General features: G+C 52.2%; 2 protein-coding genes across 4 annotated transcripts in view; both read right to left on the bottom strand.

Annotated features, from left to right (window-relative positions):
* Positions 1-1,018: 1,018 nt before the first annotated feature.
* Positions 1,019-21,808, bottom strand: part of Clcf1 (cardiotrophin-like cytokine factor 1) — a 21,926-nt gene continuing 1,136 nt past the window's right edge. The window contains exons 2-4 of one of the 2 annotated variants that reach the window (XM_013021216.1): positions 16,985-17,151; positions 14,630-15,173; positions 1,019-1,029 (exon numbers count right to left, since the gene is read on the bottom strand). In XM_013021216.1, coding sequence (XP_012876670.1) covers positions 14,679-15,173; positions 16,985-17,151 — 662 coding nt within the window. In that variant the 3' untranslated portion in view covers positions 1,019-1,029; positions 14,630-14,678. Of the gene's footprint in view, positions 1,030-13,801; positions 15,174-16,984; positions 17,152-21,808 lie in introns of those variants that run through there. The other variant, XM_013021215.1, reaches the window with a different exon arrangement.
* Positions 4,460-6,147, bottom strand: Pold4 (polymerase (DNA-directed), delta 4, accessory subunit). Of its 2 annotated transcripts, none has more exons than XM_013021217.1 (4): positions 5,877-6,147; positions 5,561-5,650; positions 5,221-5,342; positions 4,460-4,915 (listed from the first exon to the last, which is right to left on the bottom strand). In XM_013021217.1, the coding sequence occupies exons 1-4, from the start codon at positions 5,968-5,970 to the stop codon at positions 4,790-4,792; spliced, it is 432 nt and encodes a 143-aa protein (XP_012876671.1). In that variant the 5' UTR covers positions 5,971-6,147; the 3' UTR covers positions 4,460-4,789. The 2 variants fall into 2 exon arrangements, with proteins under 2 accessions (XP_012876671.1, XP_012876672.1); XM_013021218.1 differs by having other exon boundaries at positions 5,231-5,342; positions 5,877-6,145.

Raw genomic sequence — 21,808 nt, 5'->3', positions numbered from 1 at the left:
TGGTCATGGGGTTTGAACTCTGGGCCTGGGCACTGTCCCTCAGCTCTTCAGCTCAAGGCTAGCACCCTACCACTTGAGCCACAGCACCACTTCCGTTTTGGGTTTTTTTTTTTTTTTTGCTTATGTGGAGCTGAGGAATCGAACCCAGGGCCTCATGCATGTTAGGCAAGCACTCTAACATTGAGCCAACCTCCCAGCCCCCATGAGATTCTTATACCCAATAAACCACCAGAAAACCAGAAGTGGCTCAAGTGGTAGAGTGCTTGCATTGATCTGAAGAGTCGAGGGACTGCTCCCAGGCCCAGAGTTCAAGCCCCGTGACCAATAAAACAAACAAACAAACAAGGTGTTATCTTGGATGTAGCTAAGGGGTAGAAGCACTTGCCTAGCATGTGCAAGGTTCTTGGTTTGATTCCCAGCATCACACATATACTCACCTATACACACATAAACACACAAACCTAACATGTTTAAAACTAAGTTCTTAATACCCTTTTCAGCCTCCCTTTCCCACAGTCCCACCATATTAATTCAGATTCTGACTTCCAAACATTCAATCCAAAATCTATGGAATTATCCTTGGCTCCTGTCAAGATCATTGGCTAGAGAGCCATCTGACTGTCTCTTCCTTCCTTCCTTCCTTCCTTCCTTCCTTCCTTCCTTCCTTCTTTCCTTCCTTTCTTCTTTTTCTTTCTCCTCTTCTTTCTTCTTCTTTTAACCTTAGGTCTATTGTGGGCCAGAACTCAGGGCCTGAGTTCTTTCTCTCAAGGCTAGTGCTCTATCACCTAAGCTACAGAGCCACTTCCAGTTTTCTGGTGGTTAATTGGAGATAAGAGTCTCATAGACTTGTCTGTCTGGGCAGGCTTTGAACTGAGATCCTCAGTTCTCAGCTTTCTTAGTAACTAGGATTACAGGTGAGAGCCACCAGTGCCTGGCTCTGGCCACTTCTCTGTGGCTCCATTTCCTACCACCTCTGATCCAGATCACATTTATGTCTTACCAGGCTGGCTCCAACAGCCAGCTGAGTGGCTTCACTACCTGTCTTCCCTCAACTTCACAGTCTGCTCCCCACCCACAGCTGCAGCCATGTTTGGACAAGATGAGTTCAATGATAACATTGCTGAAAGCCTTTCAGTATTTTCCTCTCTTACAGAGAATAAACTTCAGTCCTGTAGCTTTTTGTTTGTTTGTTTGTTTGTGGGCCATGGGGCTTGAACTCTGGGCCTGGGCACTGTCTCTGAGCTCTTCAGCTCAAGGCAAGTGCTCTACCACTTGAGCCACAGTGCCACTTCCAGTTTTCTGGTGGTTAATTGGAGATAAAAGCCTCATGGACTTTCCTACCTGGGCTGACTTTGAACCGAGATCCTCAGATCTTAGCCTCCTGACTAGCTAGGATTACAGGCGTGAGCCACTGGTACCTGATTCAGTCCTGGAGTTTGAACTCAGGGCCTGAGCTTTTTTTGCTCAAGGCTAATGCTCTACCATTTGAGCCATGGCTATACTTCTGACTTTTTGCTGGTTAACAGTTAAGAGTTTCAAGGCTGGGAGGGTGGCTCAGTGGCAGAATGCTTGCCTTGCATGCATGAGGCCCTGGGTTCGACTCCTCAGCACCACATAAGTAGGAAAAGTCAGAAGTGGTGCTGTGGCTCAAGTGTTAGGGCGCTACCCTTGAGCTGAAGAGCTGAGGGACAGCGCTCAGGCCCAGAGTTCAGGCCCCATGACCAACCAAAAAAAAAAGTTTCGGGGCTGGGAAGGTGGCTCAGTGGTAGAGCGCTTGCCTTGCATGCATGAGGCCATGGGTTCAATTCCTCAGCACGACATAAGCAGAAAAAGAAAAGCTAGAAGTTGTGCTGTGGCTCAAGTGGTAGAGCGCTAGCCTTGAGCTGAAGAGCTGAGGGACAGCGCCCAGGCCCAGATTCAGGCCCACGATCGGAACCACCCCTCCAAAGAAAAAAAAAAAGTTTCATGGACTTTCCTGCCTGGGCTAGCTTCGAATGGTGATCCTCAGGTCTCAGCCTCCTTAGTAGCTAGAATTATAGTCATGAACCATTGGCTCCTGGTGAAATTTCTTATCATGATCTGTAAGACTCTATGGGTAGTCTGCTATCTGTCAGTCCTCTGGGCTATGGCCTTATTCCACACTGCCTTCCCTTCACCATCTTCCATGCTGTTCCTTGAACAGTTATTGCTTCTGTCTGGGACATTTGCACAGGTGCACGCCTTGCCCCCCTCCTTCCTTTTTATTTTGGGGGGGGTCCGGTCGTGGGGCCTGAACTCTGGGCTGGGCACTGTCCCTCAGCTCTCCAGCTCAAGGCTAGCGCTCTACCACTTGAGCCACAGCGCCACTTCCGGCTTTTTTCATTTTACTTATGTGGTGCTAAGGAATCGAACCCAGGGCCTCAGGCATGCAAGGCAAGCGCTCTACCACTGAGCCACCTTCCCAGCCCTGTCCCCCTCCTTCCTTTATGTCTCTGCCAAAATGTCACTTTACCAAAGGACTCTCTTGCTAAACTAGTACCTTTGACTCCTTGACCTAATTTACTCTGATCCCCTCTGACTTCTTGGCCTAATTTTGTTTACCACTGACCACCTGCTTGACAAAACTAATTTCCATATTTGTCTATTTTCATAAGCAGTAATACTCCGTGGAGACCCTTTGTACCTAGCACCTAGTAGGTGCTCAGCAGCTGGGCAAGGGAAATTGTTTGGAAGATGGAGGAGAATGAAAAAGGAATAGGTTGAACTTGATTGTCAATAGGCAAGGACTGCTTATTGAGGAACAGCAAGGGGCACAGACCTTCCCATGGGATTGGAGGTTGTGCAAGGGACTGGATTTTGGGGTGGGCTTATATAGATCTTAACAACAAGAAGAAAATAAAAAATGGGCTATGGTCTCTTGGAGGCCAAAGGCAATGTCCTTGGCCAGGCCCAAAGTGGAATGCTGGGTGTGGGAGCTATTGTCTTCTGGGGGTCAAGGTCAGAATGACCTGCCTGTGGACAAGCACACGAGCACTCACTTGGTGCTTTGCTTGACCCTGGGGAACACGGCAGAACACAGTCCTTCATATTCCATCTTTTTTTTTTTTTTTGTCAGTCATGGGGCTTGAACTCTGGGTCCAGATGCTGTCCCCTAGCTCTTCAACTCAAGGCTAGCACAGTACCACTTGAGCCACAGAACCACTTCTGATTTTCTGGTGGTTTATTGGAGGTTAGAGTCTCATGGACTTTCCTGCCTGGGCTAGCTTTGAACTGCGATCCTCAGATCTCAGCCTCCTGAAAAGCTGGGATTACAGGCGCCAGGCCATATTCCATCTTTAGATACATAAAAAGATTGGGCCTAGAGAGGAGAGGCAGATCCTTCAGAAATGGGGTTAAAGAACCTGATAAATATAGTCCCTGGTCTGTCTACTTCTCTATGCCCTTTCTTCCTTTCTCTTTCTTCCTTTCCCTCCCTCCCTTCCTCCCTTCCTTCCTTCCTTCCTTTCTCTCTTTCTTTCTCTCTCTCTCTCTCTCTCTTTCTTTCTCTCTTTCACCAGCCCTAGGGCTTGAACTCAGGGCCTAGGGACTGTCCCCAAGTTTCTGTTGTTCAAGGCGCTAGTACTCTACCACCTGAGCTACAACAGCACTTTTGGCTTTTTCTGTGTATGTGGTACTGAGGAATCCAACCCAGGGCTTCATACATGCTAGATAAGCACTCTACTACTAAGCCATATTCCCAGCCCCTCACTTAGCCTTCCTGAGCTTCAGTTTCTCTCTCTCTAAAATGTATAAGAAAGTTTTTAAAAAATTATTAGAAGTAATACATTTACAATACCTGAGACAAGGTCAATTTTAAAGAAAATAGGTACTAAAAAGGCCCTTATGCCCTTCTCTAGGCCTGTTTCCAGGAATGAATATATAGTGCTGTCTCTGTCAGCCCCAGAGGGACAGCTGATAACAGCACATGAAGATAATTCCATATAAGGCATTACTGATTCCATTCTTCACTCTGTGCCCTGATCCAGAGTCTCCTAAGCATCATTCCAAACCTCTTCAGATGGTGATCATGTCTGAGCAGATCCTGCAAGTTGAGACTCTCCAGCCCTGCTCTGGATTTGGGTAGCCCCCAATGGGGGAAGCATAAGGGCTGGCTGGGCATGTGTAGGCTTGTCTGAACATTATGAGTCACAGCCTCGTGGATCCTGCTCTGGCAGAGTGCCTGTGTTTGAGATGTGGCCAACCCTGGGCAGGCTAGGCTATTGCCTAGCTTGCTTGATGTCAAGCAAGTTTTCCCTTGGTGGTCAGGAAAGGTGACTAGAGATAGGTGCTCCTGTATACCACCAGAGGGCGCCATAGGCTGCTGAGCTCTGCTGAAGACTGTCAAGGCAGGAAAGGGGGAGGTATGCTGGCTGACCTGCCTACTATGCTGCTGGGGCATGGCAGCCAAAGCAGGACCACATTAAGGTACTGGAGGTCAGGGTTCCAGGCTCAGTGTTCTTTATTAGAAGCATTAGTGAACCACTTGCTCTGTGATCTCAGCCAGCCTTGCCTTCAGATGCCCATCCTGAGGTGGGGGTGTATCTTCACCTCGTAGGTCATTTGCCTATGTCTGGCTCTGTGCCAGGCAATGGTGGATTTGCCACACCACAGGCCAGAGAGGATATGGCAGCGAACAAAAGGATCACGCCCAGGTCCTTGTCCTAGAGACTACATTCCACCTAAGAGGAGATCTTTAGCTAGAGCCTGCTGTAAGCTGAAGGGGGTATGCCATAGGGACCTCCCTATTCAGCCTGCCAGATGTTCCTCCAGATCAAGGCGGAGATGAGATGAGCAGCCATTGTATCTCCAGGATGTTCCAGAGTTCTCCGTGGCTAGCAGGACTATCAAGGGCAGGATGGCCTGGGCAGTGCCTCAAAGGGGATAGAGGTACCAGAGGCTATAAAAGACAGGATGGAAAAGGGAAACATCAGAGGGAAAGAGAGTCATCTAAGTCCCTTGATGTGACTTCACCAGTCCCAGTTCTTGGCATTACCTATGGTACTTGACAAATCTCTCAGGACCTAAGAGAGTCCCCTTGAACCCTGCATGAACCTTTCCCTCACCATTAGCTCAGAGATAAGAATTATTAAAGCCTTAGCCAAGCATCTTGGAGAGCCTTCTTGCCTGCCCCTCCAGATTTTATCCATTTCTCCTCCAGGTCAGGGCAGCCCCTTCCCAGCCGGCAGAGTGACAGCGCCTGACCTGTCCTGACCTGCACTGGAAGCGAGGGTCTTCAGGGTGGGCCTTCAGCACTTGGCGCACCTCTGGGGGAGGCTCCAAGCCCAATTGCTCTGCCCGATGCCACCGCTGCAGCCGTGTGATCCCTGCCAGGGTGGGAAGAAGAGGCGGGCTTGTGAGGGGCGGGGAAGAAACCAGGCTAGACGATGTAGGGGTGTGTGGGGTCTCAAGAGCTTCCACATCCAGTCTCAGGAGCCGGTGTCCCAATCAGGCAGACACTTGGGTCACTTCTGAGATATGCAGGTGACAAAACTGGCTCAGCAATGCACTGCATGGGCCGGAGTCGGCCGGGGGCTGTTCTCACCTGTGCAAGGCCCGTACTGCCAGGCCAGGTCAAACTGCCGCAGCAGCTCCAGGGCCACTTCCTCCTCGCTGGGGGGCGGGGGCTCCTCCCCTGCAAAGACAGCGGCTCCTCAGGCCTGCCCCAGCCTTTGCCCGGCCGCCCGCCCGAGGCCTCACCAACTGCGCCACTGTTTCCTGGCCTGACTCCCCGCCCCTTTGCCTCTGCCATCCGGCAGCCAGACCGTAGGTCAGAAACACAGAACACCCTCGTTTCCCTTTCCACCCCCCACCACGTCCTCTCGTGTCTGCTCCTCCTGCCGCCCCCAATCTTCAGAAACCTAGTTCTGATGCCAGCGCCTCCTTGTGCCCAGCAGGTCCCTCCCTGTTCTTCACAACTGGATAGGAGTCAGTGATGAGCCGCTTCCGGCCCATGGCGGCCACCCAGGCAGGCAGAGGAGGCGATTGCGTTGAAGAAGAGATAGGCCAACGGGTGCGTGAGAGACAGCTGCTGAGAGAGAGAGCGAGAGAAAGATGGGGCCAGAGAGAGAGAAGGGCCAGTGACCGGGCAGACAAGATGACCCAGACAAGCCCGGAGAGGAAGTCGCTTAGTTCCAGGGAATGACGTGTGCCCCCCTCCCGCCCCCACAAACATGCAAACCTCGGAGAGCTAAGCGAATGGCAGGCCGCCTCGGTGAGGCGGGGCCCTGATTGTAGCCAATGGCGAGCGGCACATGGCGAGGGGCGGGGCAGCTGCAGCAGCTGTGTTCCGAGAGAGGAGAGGTTAGGTCTGGGGAGGGGGGCGGGGACCTGTCAAAATGCCCCAGACTGCACCACCTCCCCCTGCCCCTCATTGGTCTACATGGGTCCCCTGGGACGTACAGAGCGTTATCCTCAGCCTCTCACTTCCCGTTTTTCCTTCCTAGGCAAATGTTCTTTTCTGCCTCACTAATCCCCGTGGCGAGTTTGTAAGTCCCCTGAGCCCAGCTGGAACCATCCACTTCGGCCCCTTGGCTGCCACACTGTGGGGGCAGATTCGAGGCCCAAAGAGTTTGGGCTAATCCAGTCCCCTTCCCTGATCCCACCCCACCCTAACCAGTCCCAGGAGACGTGGCTGGAGAAGCCAGTGGGTTCCAAAGACTTCTTTCTCACAGTCTGCACCTAATGACACTGCCTGCCCGCTGCTGGTCCAGGCGGATGAGTTGCCTATCAGCTCTCCTGGAGTCCCACATATCACACAGGAAGTGAGAGAAATCTAGTCCCCACTCACCATGTGTTGGGATTCTTAGTTCTTTGTTGACAAATTTACCCTGTATCTACTCTGTGCATATGAGCTGAAAAATAGTATCTATAAACCTAACCCTCCTGTTGTATTCATGTGCTAAATAGTGTTCTAAGCATTTTCCTACTTAAAATGGATGTCAAGGCTTTTGAAAGTAGGCAGTATAGCTAACATCACTGCTGTTAGTAACAGGCATTGGGGAACTTCAGTCAAACCATAGACCTTTCCTGTGCTCCATCCAGGAGCTTGCGGGTGGGGGAGATGCAGAGTTTTCAGTGCTAGGCTGTAATTCCTAGGAGCAGAGGTCTTCACTAAAACCACACAGAGGACAATTCAGTTAGTCCCAGAAGGCCTCCTGGAGGAGGTAGACTGCTGTAAACAGTGTCAATTCTCCACCCATGACCTTTGTCCCCTGGGCTCCTGTCATCGCTGACTCACCCCTACTACCGCCTCCCCCTCACCAACTTCCTGGCAACAGGCAAAAGTGCTGGCCAGTGGGAGTCTGGGAACCAGCACTGGGACAGGCCTAGCACTAATCTCTGAAGGTCCCATCCGGTTCTTCCTTCCAGGGTGCAAGGGCAGCCGATGCCTCTGTGGAGGCCTCTGTCTTCCTCCTTCCCTGTGTCTCTGAGATAGATCTGTGTTAGAAAGAGGGCCAGGACCCTGGTGCATGTGGAGAACACTCTGGAGAGACCACCTGAGGTAGCAGGCAGGTCTTCAGGGTCCTCCTCCTGCCTGGCTCTGTCTATCAACTTCTATGAGGAAGGCTGAGGAGGAGGGAACTGTGGGCACACTGCATAGAGTTGGAGGGCCCTTCCCTGCCTCATCGTTCAGGCTAGACCAAGTCAAATCTTCCCTCCATCTGCTTTATAAACTGAGTGGGACCCATATCCATGGTGAAGGCACCCTGCTGAGCAGTGTGTGTGTTGGGGGATGGCGTGGCAGAGAGGCCAGTTTGGGAAGAGCAGTTAGGTGTTGAGTCCAGTCAGGTATGGTGGAAATACTATGCCCAGGTTCTATGTGACTGGCCACTTCTCCCTGGAGACCCTCAGCAAGGGGCCCTCGGCCTGTAAAAAAGGTATGTAGTACCTATTTTCTGAGTCCACAAAGCCTAGAGGGAGCAGAGAGCTATGGGTGGGGCAGACCCCTCCTCATTCCTGGTGCCTCCCACCCCTGAAAGCTGATAGCCGTGGGGCCTGCCACCGCCCAGGGAGCGTGAAATGGGGTGTGCCGCTGGGCGGCCACAGCAGCTCCCACTGCTGCCTGGGCCTATTCTCTTTTCTCCTTTGGCAGCTTCTGCCACCCTGACCTGCTCTGTGGATGCTGGTTGGGGCATTCCTAGCTGGTACCCCTTGCTCTGCCTGGCTAAGGCCCAGCTAGACTCACCCATTGGGCCTGTAAGATGTCTCCTGTGATTTTCAACTCCTCCCAGGCCTCTGAAAGAGAACCGGTGGGCAGCCCAAGTGCAGGATCCTTAGGAATGACCTTATGGCCTGGGTAGAGGGACTTCCCAGGAAGCAGGTATTCCTCTAACCAGAGTGCAATGGGACTGGACTCCAGTGGAAGATTGGGAAGAATGGTCCCTGACCTGCTAGTGTCCTTCTTCCTTCATGTGGCATCTGGATCCCTAAGATCCATTGGCAATTAGACTGGCTCCCAGTCTGCCTGCCTTGTGCCTTTCCTTCTTTCTCCCCTAACTGTGTCCATCTCCTGTCCCCTTCCTGCCTAGAGTCCCTTCCTCAGGCTTCTTTCTGAGCATATTCCCCAAACTACTCTCCTGGGCTGTCACAGTTCAGGCCTCTGGCTGGAGGTCAGTTCCAGGACTAAGGGGGAAGGCTGAGTTCTGTCTTCTGTGAGAAGGGCCTTGAGGTCCAGGCATAAGTTCCTGTGTCAGTCCTGACACCCAGAGGCTGGGGATGAGAGTTACTCTTGTGCTTTGGGAGCACTCAACTGCTTGCTTAGGAGTCAAGACTGAAGTTCAGGGGAACCCAGGAGAGAAAAGAACCAGAACATGAGCCCAGAGCCTTCCTGGGAGCCTGCCACTGAGTGTTCTAGGTGAAGGGAAATTAGGCCTGATTTAGTTCAGACAATGTGGCAGGACTGGAAGAGGACTATGCCTGTACAGCAGCACATGTACCCTGAGAACCCTTTTCCTCCTCCACATGATAAAGCTTGTGGGGAGAACTGGGAGGGGCAGGGGAGGTAGAGGCATGTGGAATGGGGGAGCAGCTGCCCAGGACCCAGCAGGCTGTGGGGTAGACCTTCTCTCTTTCTAGTACCTCCTTCCTCAGGCCCTGACACTCACCCTATGCTTGAAATCAGGTCAGTTTAGGGTATATGACCAGCTCTATGAGTACCTCTACCTCAACTTCTCACTGACTTTGACCCCATTTATTTCCATGTAAGCCATAGTCCTTTGGTAGCTCCTCCTAATGCCTCATTACCCTCCCAAACACCTCTCCAGAGTAGTCTCTGGGCCTAGTGGGCGTAAGGGGTGAGGACCTGTGGGGAGGAGAGGATCTTGGTCCTCTGATGTACCTTCTTCCCTGCCTCTACCACCCTCCATACTTAATTCTCAAATAGGCTATCCCAGTTCTGGTGAAATTCTGGAGATTTGAAAAGGTGGCCTTCTAGACATTCCTCACCTTGGCCACCAGGTGTCAGACTTTGTCTAAGCAGGAAGGAAGTTCCCCAACAGCCAGGTCTTGGAGGTAGGGCAAGTTGGAGAGGTGACCTGTGAACTAGCAAGCCCCAGGGACTCTGGAGGTTGAGACTGGAAAAGAATCAGAACTCTGGCTGGAAAGCTTTCCGCTATTATTCTCTCACTGCTCCCTATAACCCCACTAACAAGGGCTTTGTCCCCTTCTGGGAAATTTGAGTGTCAATCTGAGTCAGGCAGCTCAAAAATGGAAAGGACAAAGGCAGGGGGCAGTTAGGACTCCAGAGAAAGAAGAAGAGAGAGAGAGAGCTAAGAGGGAACAGCTAGGCCTGAATCACTGGCCCTTGTGCTGTAGGCATAGGGGAACAGAGGACCGCCCTCTGCCCCTCCATTGAGACTGCTGTGGCTGTGGTAAGCGGCGTATGTGTGTGAGAGATGTCTGGGTGAGTCCCCTCACATGCCAAGGTCCTGGGTGTTGGGTCAAGAAGCTGGCAAGGCCTGATAATTTGCCACTTCCCACATCTACTCTTATCCTCCTTTTTTTCCTCGTGACAATTTTCTATCTTGTGCTCATGCTCTCAAACACAGCTGCATGTCTAAGCACCAAGATGACAAGACACATGCTCTCTAGAGATGACGGAGAGGGTCCTCTTCCTCTTTCTTTCCCCTGTCTTTCCTGAGGTAAAACTTAGACAACCAAAGAAACCTCATCCAATCTCAGGAAAGCACTTTTTTTTTTTGAGGGAGGGGGGTTGGTCATGGGGCTTGAACTCTGGGCCTGGGCACTGTCCCTCAGCTCTTCAGCTCAAGGCTAGCGCTCTATCACTTGAGCCACAGCGCCACTCTAGTTTTATGATGGTTTATTGGAGATCAGAGTCTCACAGGCTTTCCTACCCAGGTTGGCTTTGAACTGTGATTCTCAGATCACAGCCTCCTAAGTAGCTAGGATTATAGGCGTGAGCCACCAGCACCTGGCTCTAGTACTGTAGTCTCTTCCTCCTTGATTCTCTGCCATTCCTACCTTGGAAGTCCTCAAGCTTTGGAACGTGTCCTGTCTTTACTATCCCTACTCTAATCATCTTTGGTTTGGTGAAAAACTGTCATAACTGGCTAAGTGCTGGTTGCTTATATCTGTAATCCTAACTACTCAGGAGGCTGAGATCTTAGGATCACAGTTTGAAGCCAGCTTGGGCAGGAAAGTCCATTAGTCAATCACCAAAAAACTGGAAGTGGAGCTATGGCTCAAGTAGTAGAACACTAGCCTTCAGCAAGAAAAACTGAGGGACAGTGCCCAGGCCCTGAGTTCAAGCCCCAGAACAGAAAAAAAAAGGAAGGAAGAACCAGTCATAACCCATACTCAGTAGGTCCATAACAAACATGTGTCTGCTCAGATCACCTAGTTCTTTCATATGGCTTCCAGCAAGACTCTGTATTGTGTTTGTCTCCTTAGTCCACGCCCCAAACTCCTCCATTCTTCTCCAGCCACCACCTCCTCACTCAGCAATAACATGTTTAGATCTCTTCTATTTAAATACAACCACCACAAAACAAACAAAAAGCCTTCCTTGATCTGTCCTTTTACCAGCAAACTCTGAGAGAATATATTTACCCTTTCTACTTTCTTCCTTTTGTATTCATTTGCCTCACAATTTTGTGTCTGCCCTTCACTTGCTTCTTCCACAGTTCCTTGGGCTTTCACACTGCTCAAGCCAGTGGGTTTCTCTGTACGTTCTTCCCTCAGTTCCTCTGCAACACCTGGGACTGTCAGTCAGCTACCACCTTCAAACTCTCTTCTCTCAACTTCTAAACTCTTGTTGGATACTCTTTAAATCAACTTAAATCAAATTACTAAGGACTTTACTGTGCCAGCCATCATGCTAAAATACTGTCAGGATATACAGATGAACAGTCCTGAAATCTGCTCTTAAGAGGCTATCTGTGGGCTAGGAATGTGGTTTAGTGGTAGAGTGCTTGCCTAGCATGCATGAGGCCCAGGATTCAATTCCTCAGGACCACATAAACAGAAAAAGCCAGAAGTGGCAAGCTGAGAATGTGGCTTAGTGATAGAGTGCTTGCCTAGCATATAGGAAGCCTTGGGTTCAATTCCTCAGTACCACATAAACTGAAAAGGCAGAAGTGGCTCTGTGGCTCAAGTGGTAGAGCTGAAAAGGCAGAAGTGGCTCTGTGGCTCAAGTGGTAGAGTGCTAGCCTTGAGCAGAAGAAGCTTAGGGACAGTGTCCAGGCCCTGAGTTCAAGCCCCAGGATTGGGGGCGGGGGGGTAAAGCCAGAAGAGGCTCTGTAGCTCAAGTGGTAGAGTACTAGCCTTGAGCAAAAAGAAGCTCAGGGACAGCCCAGGCCCTGAGTTCAAGCTCCAGGACTGGCAAAAAAAAGAGGCTGTGTGAAAAGGAGACAGAATGCACCTCTAACTTGTGTGCTGTCCTATCTCCACCTGTCCAAAATGTGCCTGTCTTCTGAGTAGTGCCAAATCTCTCCTCATGCATTGATGCTATATGCCAATACAAACTGTAGCAATGGCCTCACATACTACTTTATCTCCGAGGGTTCCCAGCCTAGAGAGCCTTCACCTCACAGAATGTGGTCCCTCTTTCCTTCTTCCGGTGTTCTTGTCCAGGCCTTTTTTCCTACAGTTGATCAAATTCTTCTTTATTAGCCTAGTTTTTGAGGGAAGTGTTCCTTTTCTAGATAGTTCTTCTGTTTCATACACCTTAGAATACCTTAGGCTGGAGCCTGAGTTGAGTGCTGAGTTAGAGAAAAGAGTAAGACTTAGAAGCTTCCTCCTAAGAAACTCATAGTATAGCATGGTGTAAGCTTCACGAGGGCAGGACGCCCACATTCCCTCTTGTCTTCTTTATAGCCCCTATACATAGCAGGCCATGACACAGTTTACCTCTGCATGGAGGTGGCAGACACTCTTTTTGTTTTGTTAGGCAGAGCTAGGGTCCGTGGGTGCCCATGGCCAGGCCTGGTCAAATGTCTGGGCCCACAGAGGTGGGGCATGTTCCACTTGGGCCAGGGGACTCTCAGACAGTCCACAGAAGCTGGCTAGCTCACAAGTAGGTCTAGCAGATACACCACCACTCTGACCTCACCCTTTTCTAGAGATTCACAGTGTAGTACCTCCTTTAGATTATATATATATATATATATATATATATATATAGCTTTGTTCCTTATTATTTTAGGGAGCCAAGTAGATTGCAAGTTGTATAAGGGCAGGAGACAAGTTAGGTCTTAGATTTCTCTTGCCTTTCATATGCCAGTTAGCACTGTAATGGGAAGGGTAGATCTTTAAAATACCTGTCAACTGACTGACATAGTCATCATTTATTACTTCCCTGCCTAAGGCATTGTTTCCAGAAGGCCCTAGTAAAACATTTATGTATTACCTGGGAACAACTAGCTCATTAATTTACCCAGTGGCTGTGAGCTAGTGTCACAGCAGATATCCCTGCATGTCCTAAGTAATCTGGAAATACTGTCACTGCTGCTGCTACAACCTAGCGTCCTATCTTGTTTCTGTTACCCTCTCTGATAATCATTTCATAATTCCTATTATATATAAGGGAAAACTAGACGAAAAGAGCTCTAGTTTGTCCAAGGTGTTTCAGCTAGTAGTCTATGACAGTGGCATTTGAACTAGATCATCCCTCAAATAGTATCCTACCCATTCTCTGGCAGTCCAGTAAAGGCTTTCTCTCCCCCCAAATATACTGTTATTCCTTGGAGAGAAATGAAGAGTCATAGCTGAGAATTGTGACTTGGCCACAGACCATCACCATACCTAAAAGAGGAAGAGTATTGATTTAAAGTGAGCATCTCAGTAGAAAGCCGCTAGTAGGTGGCCTGGGAGAACTGGGGACTGTCTGTTGGGGGTGGGGGTGTGTGAGGGGGACTACTTATAGAGAGCTTGAGAGGGCCAAGGAACAGAGCAATAGCTCTGCTCACCAAGTGCAGAATGAGCTACAGGGCAGAAGTTGAAGGCAAGAAGACAAACCTGGGGACAATAAGGCAGGCCAGAAGCAAGGAAGGCTACCTGGGAGGATCAGGCCAACATGGGCTGCTGGTGGAGCAGGAGTGGACAGGTCCAAGAAGTGCACACTCCCCCAGGCCCAAAAGGAAGACAGCCTCTTCCTTAAGCCTTGTACACCTCCAAGGGGTGAAAGGTCAGTGGTAACTAGGGCAGGCAGAGCCCTGTGAGAAGGCTTAGATCAGGCAAGTAGACAGTTCTGGGGCAAGCATTTTATTTGTTAATACAAGAATAGAAATTCTGCAATAAATATCATCTAATAAATAACATCTCCAAATAAATAAATATTAATACAACAAACTTAAGAGTCATGAGTGGGTGTGGCTGGGGGCAGGGCCTAGGGGAGCTGCCCCCACCTCACAATGCTACTGCAATGTAAACTCTCAGGAAACCCTGAAGCTCAGGCTGGGGCTGCCCTCCCCAGCCCAGCAACCACAGACGCCTTGGGAATGGGGATGGAGAGGAGGCACTGTGATGCCGGCAAGAAAATTCAAGGCAAGGTCCTAATGCCCAACATGGCTTCTGTTGCCTTGGTGACTTGTGGGTCTGATCTTTCCCTCACCCTTTTGGCTTCTAGGTCACCTCCTGTACAGATCCCACTCCTTCCATTTTTCATCTCTTCTTGTTTGGACTCATTGCCATGTTTGTTTCCTGAATTTGATGCATATTGTTATTGGGCTAGGGCAGCAACACCCATCCAAGGAGAGAGGGGCAGCCAAGGGGCTTCACCCTCCAAAGACGTGCTATGGTGGCCTCCACCCCTATCCTCCAGGTGTGCTTCTGCAAATGACGTATGTGGGGCTAGGTGGGCACTGGCAGGTGGTAGCAGGAAACAGGCAGCAGTGAATGCCTTCGCACCCACTCAAGCCACCTAAGGTAACTTCCTCAAGAGTTACCTCTGTGGAAACAGGATGGCATCCATTGTCCCTGTGCTCTAGACCCACAGGACTCTGAGATCGGGGCAGGGGATGGGGCCTATTGCACCACCCTGCCATCCAAGACCAGGGAGGACCAGAGCACCTGGCATCTGGCTCCTGGCTCAACAAGTGTTGGCATCTAGGTTCCTCCCTCCTCCTCCAGAATGGGAGCAGGACTTGAAGGGCACGGCTGGGGGTGGGGGGAGAGGAAGAGGGGGAAATGATTAAGGTCGGAGATCAGAAGCCATGGGCCTCCAGGTGCAAGGTGACCGCAGCTGCTGGAGGTTGTATCTTCTTCTTAAGCCGGTTGAAGTCCTTGGCTGAACGCCACAGCCAGGTCTGCAGCTCCTTCAGCAGCCAGAAGTCATCCATCTTCTGGAGGAAGTCGCTGTGGGCAGGGCCAGGGGCCCAAGTGGGCTCAGTCCCAGGCAGAGGCTGGGGCAGCGGGTAGCCCAGAGCCGCCATGACACCTGCGATGCTGCCCAGCAGGCCCTGGAGGCTGGTGCAGAAGTGTGCCAGGCTACGGCGCAGCTCGGCTGTGGCAGCCTGACGGTTGAGGCCACGCAAGTAACACAGGAGGTGGCTGTAAGCCTCATAGTTCTGGGTCAATCGCAGTTTGTCATTGAGGCTTCGCCACACTTCCAAGTTGACAGTGGCCCTGGGCAGAGTCTCTGCCCCTAGCCGAGGAGGGTTGAAGTCAGGCTCATTGAAAGGGGGCCCCAGGTAGTTCAGCTGTGAATAGAGGAAGGTGAAGGGCAGGAGGACAGAGCCGTCAGCTTTCCACCAAGGAGATAACCTGTCCCCAAAGCTTCTATGGCTCGTGTCCCCTGACACTAGCCCTGGCTCGTGTTAGGCCTCTGTTCACAGTGCTCCCCTCCCTGCCCCCCCACCCCACCCCCGGCAAGGATGTCATTTGTACAGAGGCAACAACAAAGGAGTGGGGTGATGAGCTCTCCTGTGGAGAAAACCACGCAGGAGCTGCTCGGGAAGGATGTGCCAACTGTCTTGGTGGCAGGCCTTGGGACAGTTCACCACAGAGTAGGCCAGTGAGGAAGAAGAGCCACGAGGAGCAGGAGGCCAGGCTGGAGAGGTAGAAGTGGCCCAGGAGAGTGCAGAGGCCGAGGAAGAGGAGCTGAAGAAGGCAGCAGTGGAAGGAGCTCCACAGTGCAGCTGCAAAACAGAGCCAGGAGAGTGAGCTGCAGAAAACGTGTGTTGTAGGGTTTGGCGAGGAGGAGATGCCTGACGACCTGGGAGAGAACCGTTGCCATGGCCTGGAAGCCAGATTGCAGGGGGTTAAGGAGTGAGTGGGTGGAAAGGAAGTGGAGGCAGAGGGTGTAGACCACTCCTTCAAGAAATTTGGCAGGGAAGGCAAGGAGAGAAAAAGGGTCGGGAGCTGGAGGGGGTAGTGGAGTCAAGCAAAGGGTTTCTGTACTGGGAACCTAGAGAGGAGCACTGGGGGTCAAAGGCAGAGGGGCCTGTTGGCATCAGAGATCCTCTTTGACATCTGGGTCCCCCAGCTGAAGGGATAGGGGACTGAAGGGAACTCACCGACACCCCAAGGCAGGGTCCTGCTGCTAGAAGCAGGGCTGTAGAAGGAAGAAACTGAGGCAGTTTGAGGAGGTGGGAGGGAGGGTATGAAAGGCAATGTGCTGCAGGGAAGAGGGCAAAACCCTTGCCAACCCTCAGGGGAACGGCCTGGGGCCCAGGGAAGGGGATGTGGGAGATGTATAACTGGGAGGGAAAGAAGAGGGGCGAGGCCTGGGATAGGCAAGGGCCCAGGGGGAGGTTCACACGCTGACAAGCACAGAGACAAACTAATTTCCTCGGTGTATCCTGGGGCTGGAGCCAGCTCCCCCGCCACCCTCCTCCCTTTTCCTTCCCTGGCTCCAGAGTAGGGTCTGGGATATAGAAGAGGAACACGGGAAGAGGGGGCCAGTTCCCCATGGTCCTCAGCATTTCTGACCCCCCCCTTCCTTCTCTCCTGGACCACCCTTAAATCCCTATGGCATAACTGCTCTCCACACCCTAACCCCCCTGCTGGCCTGGGCCCTCTGCAGCCCCTTCCCTGATAAACCCCCTAGGAAGCCTGGCTAGGATGGGAGAGGCAGACAGAGGGAGGCCCATGGGTCCACAGAAACAGGGCCCCAGGTCTGGGGGCAGAGGCGAGCTGGAACACAGGCATAGAAGGTGGGGCCCCTCCATCCCCACCCAGCCCCACCCGTGCAAGAGACACCACAACACGGTGTAAACAGAGGAGACTTCCCCGGCCCCCAGGGGGAGGCGGGCGGCTGGGCTGGCAGCCAGTGGGGCAATGGGCCAAGGCGGGTGCGAGGCCTGCCCACATGCCTAGTCCTGGGGCCAGGATGGGGAGGGGGAGGGCATCTAAGAAGAAAGGGCAGGAGATAGGCCAGACAGGAAGACTTCTGGGAGCTAAAGGACCCCTCAACACCCCATCATTCATTAGGATACCCTCTACCATAGCTCTCTTCCCCAAAATCCCTGGTAACTCTTCACCCAGTGCCCAGACTAAGCTGGATACTCACGTAGGTCCCCGCCAGGCTGCGGAGTTGGTGTTCCAGGTAGCGGGTGAGGTCATAGGTTTTCTGGATGGAGGGGCCAGGCCCTGGGTCCCCTGTGCGATTGAGAGCTGGCACTGCCGGTACGTGCCAGAGCACCGTGCATAGGCAAGCTAACATCCCCCACGAGTCCCCTGTGGATAGGATGGGCAAGAAATATGAGGGCGGGCCCAAGCTCAAGTGGAGAAATAGCTGGCAACCCCTCAGGTGTCTGTCCCCACCTTGGGCTGGGAGGGGGTGAGGGTGAGACACCAGATGGAAGGTGGGATGGAAGAAGGGAAACGTTCCTAGTCCAAGTGTGAGTGTGTATGTGTGTGTAAGGATGAGGATTTGGCATATGTATCTATCAGTAGATATTTGAGTATACATCTGTCAGCTGAGCAAACCTTTGGCAGCTATGTCACTGTGTATATGTGTGAATCTATTTGTAGGTATACTTGGCCCTGGCCCTGGGAACTATGGGTCGATATGCTGGGGTTCCAGTGGCACCCCAGCCTCTTCTCCCAGTCTTCTAGTCCCACTGCAGTCTGGAGGGAGCCAAGGGGTGGCCATCTATGAGTTTTCACTCAGTGGGAGGGTGAGGAGAGATGCTACAGCCATGGGAGCTGGGTAGGATTAGGGTCAGGCTGAAGGATCCAAGGCTAGCTATGTTGTCATAGCTAGCTATGGTGGCCATATATAGTAGGATATAGTTCCTGAGTGTAGGAAGTGTGGGTAGTAAGATTAAAGGAGATTTAACATTCCCCTTAGACATTAGTAGCAATGTGGAGGTCTGCACTATTCTTATTTGGGGAATGAAGGGAGGGTACCAAGAGAGAGAAGTACTTGCTGAGTTGGGTGGTTAGCTGAAGACATGAAGATGTTCGAGTGCTTGTACCCCCCTGTCATCAGTGATCCAGAGGTTATAAGGACCATGGGCACTTTAGAAACATGCTTTTCTGGGCTTTTAGATGAGGCCCAGCCTCAGGATCCAGTGTATATTTGGGAAAGGATAGGGAAGGGATACATTGGCTTTGAGGATTAGGTTACTTTTAGTATTTCAGATTAGTTTAGACTTGGGATGTGGTTGAAGTTTGGTCCAACAGGGAGATATGGTTAGGTTTAGGCAGGTTTATGAATTTACTGACTTACATGTCAGATGGTTTTTAATCTTGGATAGGTGTGAGGTCTAGTTTATATTTTATACTTCCAATTTTTTGTTTGCCAGTCCAGGGGCCTGAACTCAGGGCCTGGGCACTGTCCCTAAGCTGCTTTTGCTCAAGGCTAGCACTCTTACCACTTGAGCCACAGGGCTACTTCTGGTTTTTTTGTTTATGTGGTACTGAGGAATCGAACCCAGGGCTTCATGCATGCTAGTCAAGCACTCTATCACTAAGCCACATTCCCAGCTCCATCGAAATTTTTCTGTAATGACATGTTTCTTAGATAGTTAGAAACCAGTTGGATAGGTTTAATGATTTGTACTTAAGAGTGAGGATTAGGTTTGGAGTTAAACAAGAATGAAGATGAGATTAGTTTTAGAGTTTGTTATAATGCTTGGTCTTTAGGGTTTTAGAGAGGGCTATTATCCAGGACAGTATAAAATGTCACTCATGGAGTACAGGTGGGAACTTTCACTGTGGCTCAGTTACTCAGTGTGGACTATCAGATGCTTGACTGGCTGGTTTTACTAGTGAAGTATTAGGATAAGAGTGCCACCTGCCACAGGAGCTCTGTCCTTTGGGGTAAAGGGCTCACAGTTTGAGTGTGTGTGTGTGTGTGTGTGTGTGTGTGAGAGAGAGAGAGAGAGAGAGAGAGAGAGAGAGAGAGATTTAAGATAGAACAGTCAGGCACATAGCTGCTCCCTGAGCAAACCGGCTTCACTTCCCTCTCCCCATTTTCAGCCTGAACTACCCTTCCAAATATTCCTTCTTCAGTCTTCCTTTCCATCCCTAGATCTTGCCTGACTTTCTGTTCCTTGCCATTCCCCTATCTTCACATCCTAAGACAACTCCAGGTCCTCTTCCTCTGTACAAAACCCTAAGCTAACTTCTGCCTGGTGATCTGTCTTCTTGTCTTCATTCCCTCGGTGTCCTGCAGGGTTAGTTTTGGAGATTAGGGACTTTCTGAAGGGAGCAATGCCTCCACCCTCAAGCCTTGAAGTAGCTTTCATGATGGAGTTTGGTCTTGCTGGAAGGTAATGGTAATGCCAAGGTCTTACTGAAGCAAGAATTAGGGGCTTGGCTGGCCTCTTTGCCCCATAGCAGGAAGCAGGCGGTCTGGTCAGGCGCCCAACCCTGGGCCTGTTTCCCCTCCCCTCCTGGGCCCTGGGGGACTTCCCTGGGGGACCAGATCCCTACACAAGGACAGCAGCGGGAGAAGCCTTTGGATAAACAAGAGCTAAGTCATCTGGGCAGAAAAACGGCTCATGAAATTAACCAGACGAGGCCGAGGCCCGTGTTTCCAGGAATATTTCAGTTCTGAGGTAACTGTGTCACTGCAGGCTGGGAGGTGGGGGGGGGGCAGGAGAGAGCAGAAGGAGTGACTGACCAGTCCTGGAAAGAAGCAGAAAGAAGGAAGGCGTCTCAGAAACCAGAGAAAGAAGAGGCCAGGAGAGGAGAGAGAGCAGGTGATAGGACCGCATCGCACCCTCCGTGACAAGGGCTCGCCTGCGGGCAGGTATGCCATGTTGGCAGCACAGTAGGAAGTGCCTGGGGAGAGAACACCTGAGTTCAGTATAGACCTAGAAGCCTGGTGCAGCTTGGTCTCCTGTGTCTCTAGGTGGAAGTGTGTGTTGGGCCTCCTGGAGTCCTCAACTACCCTCCTTTCCAGCTCATGGTGTGCAGGTGGACCCTACTATGGGCAGTGTCCCAGGCCCCTCCCCCAGCCCTGGCCCCCAGCCCATGGGGCCCCAGCTCTGCCTCTGGCTGCTGCCCACTGATTGTTTACATCCCGTCTTCTCCTTGTGTTTATAAATCCGGCTGAGCACGTGAGGAGCTAATGAGTGCAGCTCACGTTTCCTGCTGCAGCCCCCCCCCATCCTGGCCCCCACCCGGCCAGCCCCTAATTCTATCCAGATCCCTGGGCCCTGGGAACCAAGGCTCCCCTCATGAACACACACAGTCTTAGCCCATGCAATCACAGGGCCACCCTGACACACTGCATAGGCAGGCACGCCCGCCCGTGTCTGTGTCTTCAGCCAGCTGCCCTCAGTTCCTGGCCTATCCCACAGGCTGACCTCGCTCAGTGAGGCTGGAGGTTCAGTGGTGTAAACGTCTAGGGTGGCTGGGGTAGATACTCTGCACCTGGGCCTGGAGACTGAGAGCTATAAGCTTAAATGATGGGGCCAGGGAGGCATTGAGAATCCCAGAAGTAGTTGCAGGCTATGCTAATAAAAATGGGAAGCAAGGAAAGGCTCTACCCTGTCTAGACCAGGGGCCGGCATCTGAGTGACCTTGGAGGAATCTGTTGAGGTGAACTGACCAGGGGTGGCCTAGGAGGTGGTGGTGTACACACTGGTATGAGGTCCAGGAGTGGCACTATGGGTACCTTCTGCCCTGCCCACCCAGGGAAAGGCCCACAGAAACCCAGCTTTCTCCATCCTTTTGGGCTTGCTGCCCTCTCTTCTTTCTCTCCTTTCTGTTCTTCTTAGTTATCTTTTCTTGGACTGTTGAGAAGTAGTGGGATGAATGGGGGGGGGGCACAAGGACCTGTAAGTCAGGAGACCTAGCTTTGCCTCAGGACCCCATCTGGTAACAGTGGTGTTGCATGAGAAGGTCTACTGAACATGCTGAAGGTCATCCATGCTGAAATGAGGGCTTCATCTCTATCTCCTCTATCCTCTCCAGTCCTCTCCCTCTTCTTCCCTTCCAGCCCACAAGTGTCAGAAAGAGAACAGATACAGGGCAAAGAGCATCAGGCCAGAGCAGCTCCTGCCTTGTGAAGTCAGTCCCAGGAGTTGGGCTTCCACAGAGGCAGAGGATGCCGGACTGTGCCACAAGAGGGCCCTGGATGTGCTCGGTGCTCCAGAGAGCTGGGCAAAGCCAGGGGGCTGAGCAGCCTCAGAAGCCAGAGGCAGGGAAAAGCAGTGAAGGAAAGCGTTCAGGGCAGTGTGTGGGTGATCAGGAAAGGGTGTTGCTATCAAGAGTGTGCAAGAGGGTGTGGGAGGGGCTGGAGAGCGCTGGAGCCTGGGTGTGAGCAGGCAGGTGGGACTGCGGGGAGGAATGTGAAGTGTCAGGAATCAGAAGCCAAGCCGTGTGGCAGGGGGTGGCCTGCAGAAGTGTGAATGGAAGGAGGGCGGGCGGGAGGAAGCCACTACCCTGCTCAGTTGTAGACACCCTGGGGCTGCCCAGGGACAGTTGCTGCCTCTCCGTCTGTCCCCGGGCAGCCAGTGTGCACAAGCTGGCGAGGGAGGACTGTGAGCTCGTGCCTAGAGCCAGAGTAGAGGTCTGTCAGGAGCAGCGAACGCCAGGGATGTCCCAGGTCAACGTCCCGGCTCCCCACCCCAGCCTCTCTCCAAGGCTCGGGCTGCCCTGCCATGCCCCCTGCCTCCTTTCTCTCTTGAGCTCTGGAGGACTCGGGGGTCCGAGGGAAAGGCTGCTGGGGCCCCGCGTGGAGCTGCAGAAGGGAGAGAGCCCGAGGCCGCGCGGACTTGGGGTTTGCTTGGGGGCTCAGCCCGGGAATTGTGCCGCGGTGGCTGGTCGCCGGCCTCGCTCCTCGGAGGTGACCTCCGGCTCCGAGCCCTCCCGGTGGCGGTGGCGCCTTCCCCTTGTGTGGCCCCGACGCCCCCCGCCCCGCCCCCCGCCCGCTCCC

This window comes from Dipodomys ordii, unplaced genomic scaffold (assembly GCF_000151885.1).
Source record: "Dipodomys ordii isolate 6190 unplaced genomic scaffold, Dord_2.0 Scaffold54, whole genome shotgun sequence".
NCBI lineage: Eukaryota > Metazoa > Chordata > Mammalia > Rodentia > Heteromyidae > Dipodomys > Dipodomys ordii.
Note: the sequence above shows the minus strand (reverse complement) of the source record. Positions and strands in the feature narration are given on the sequence as shown.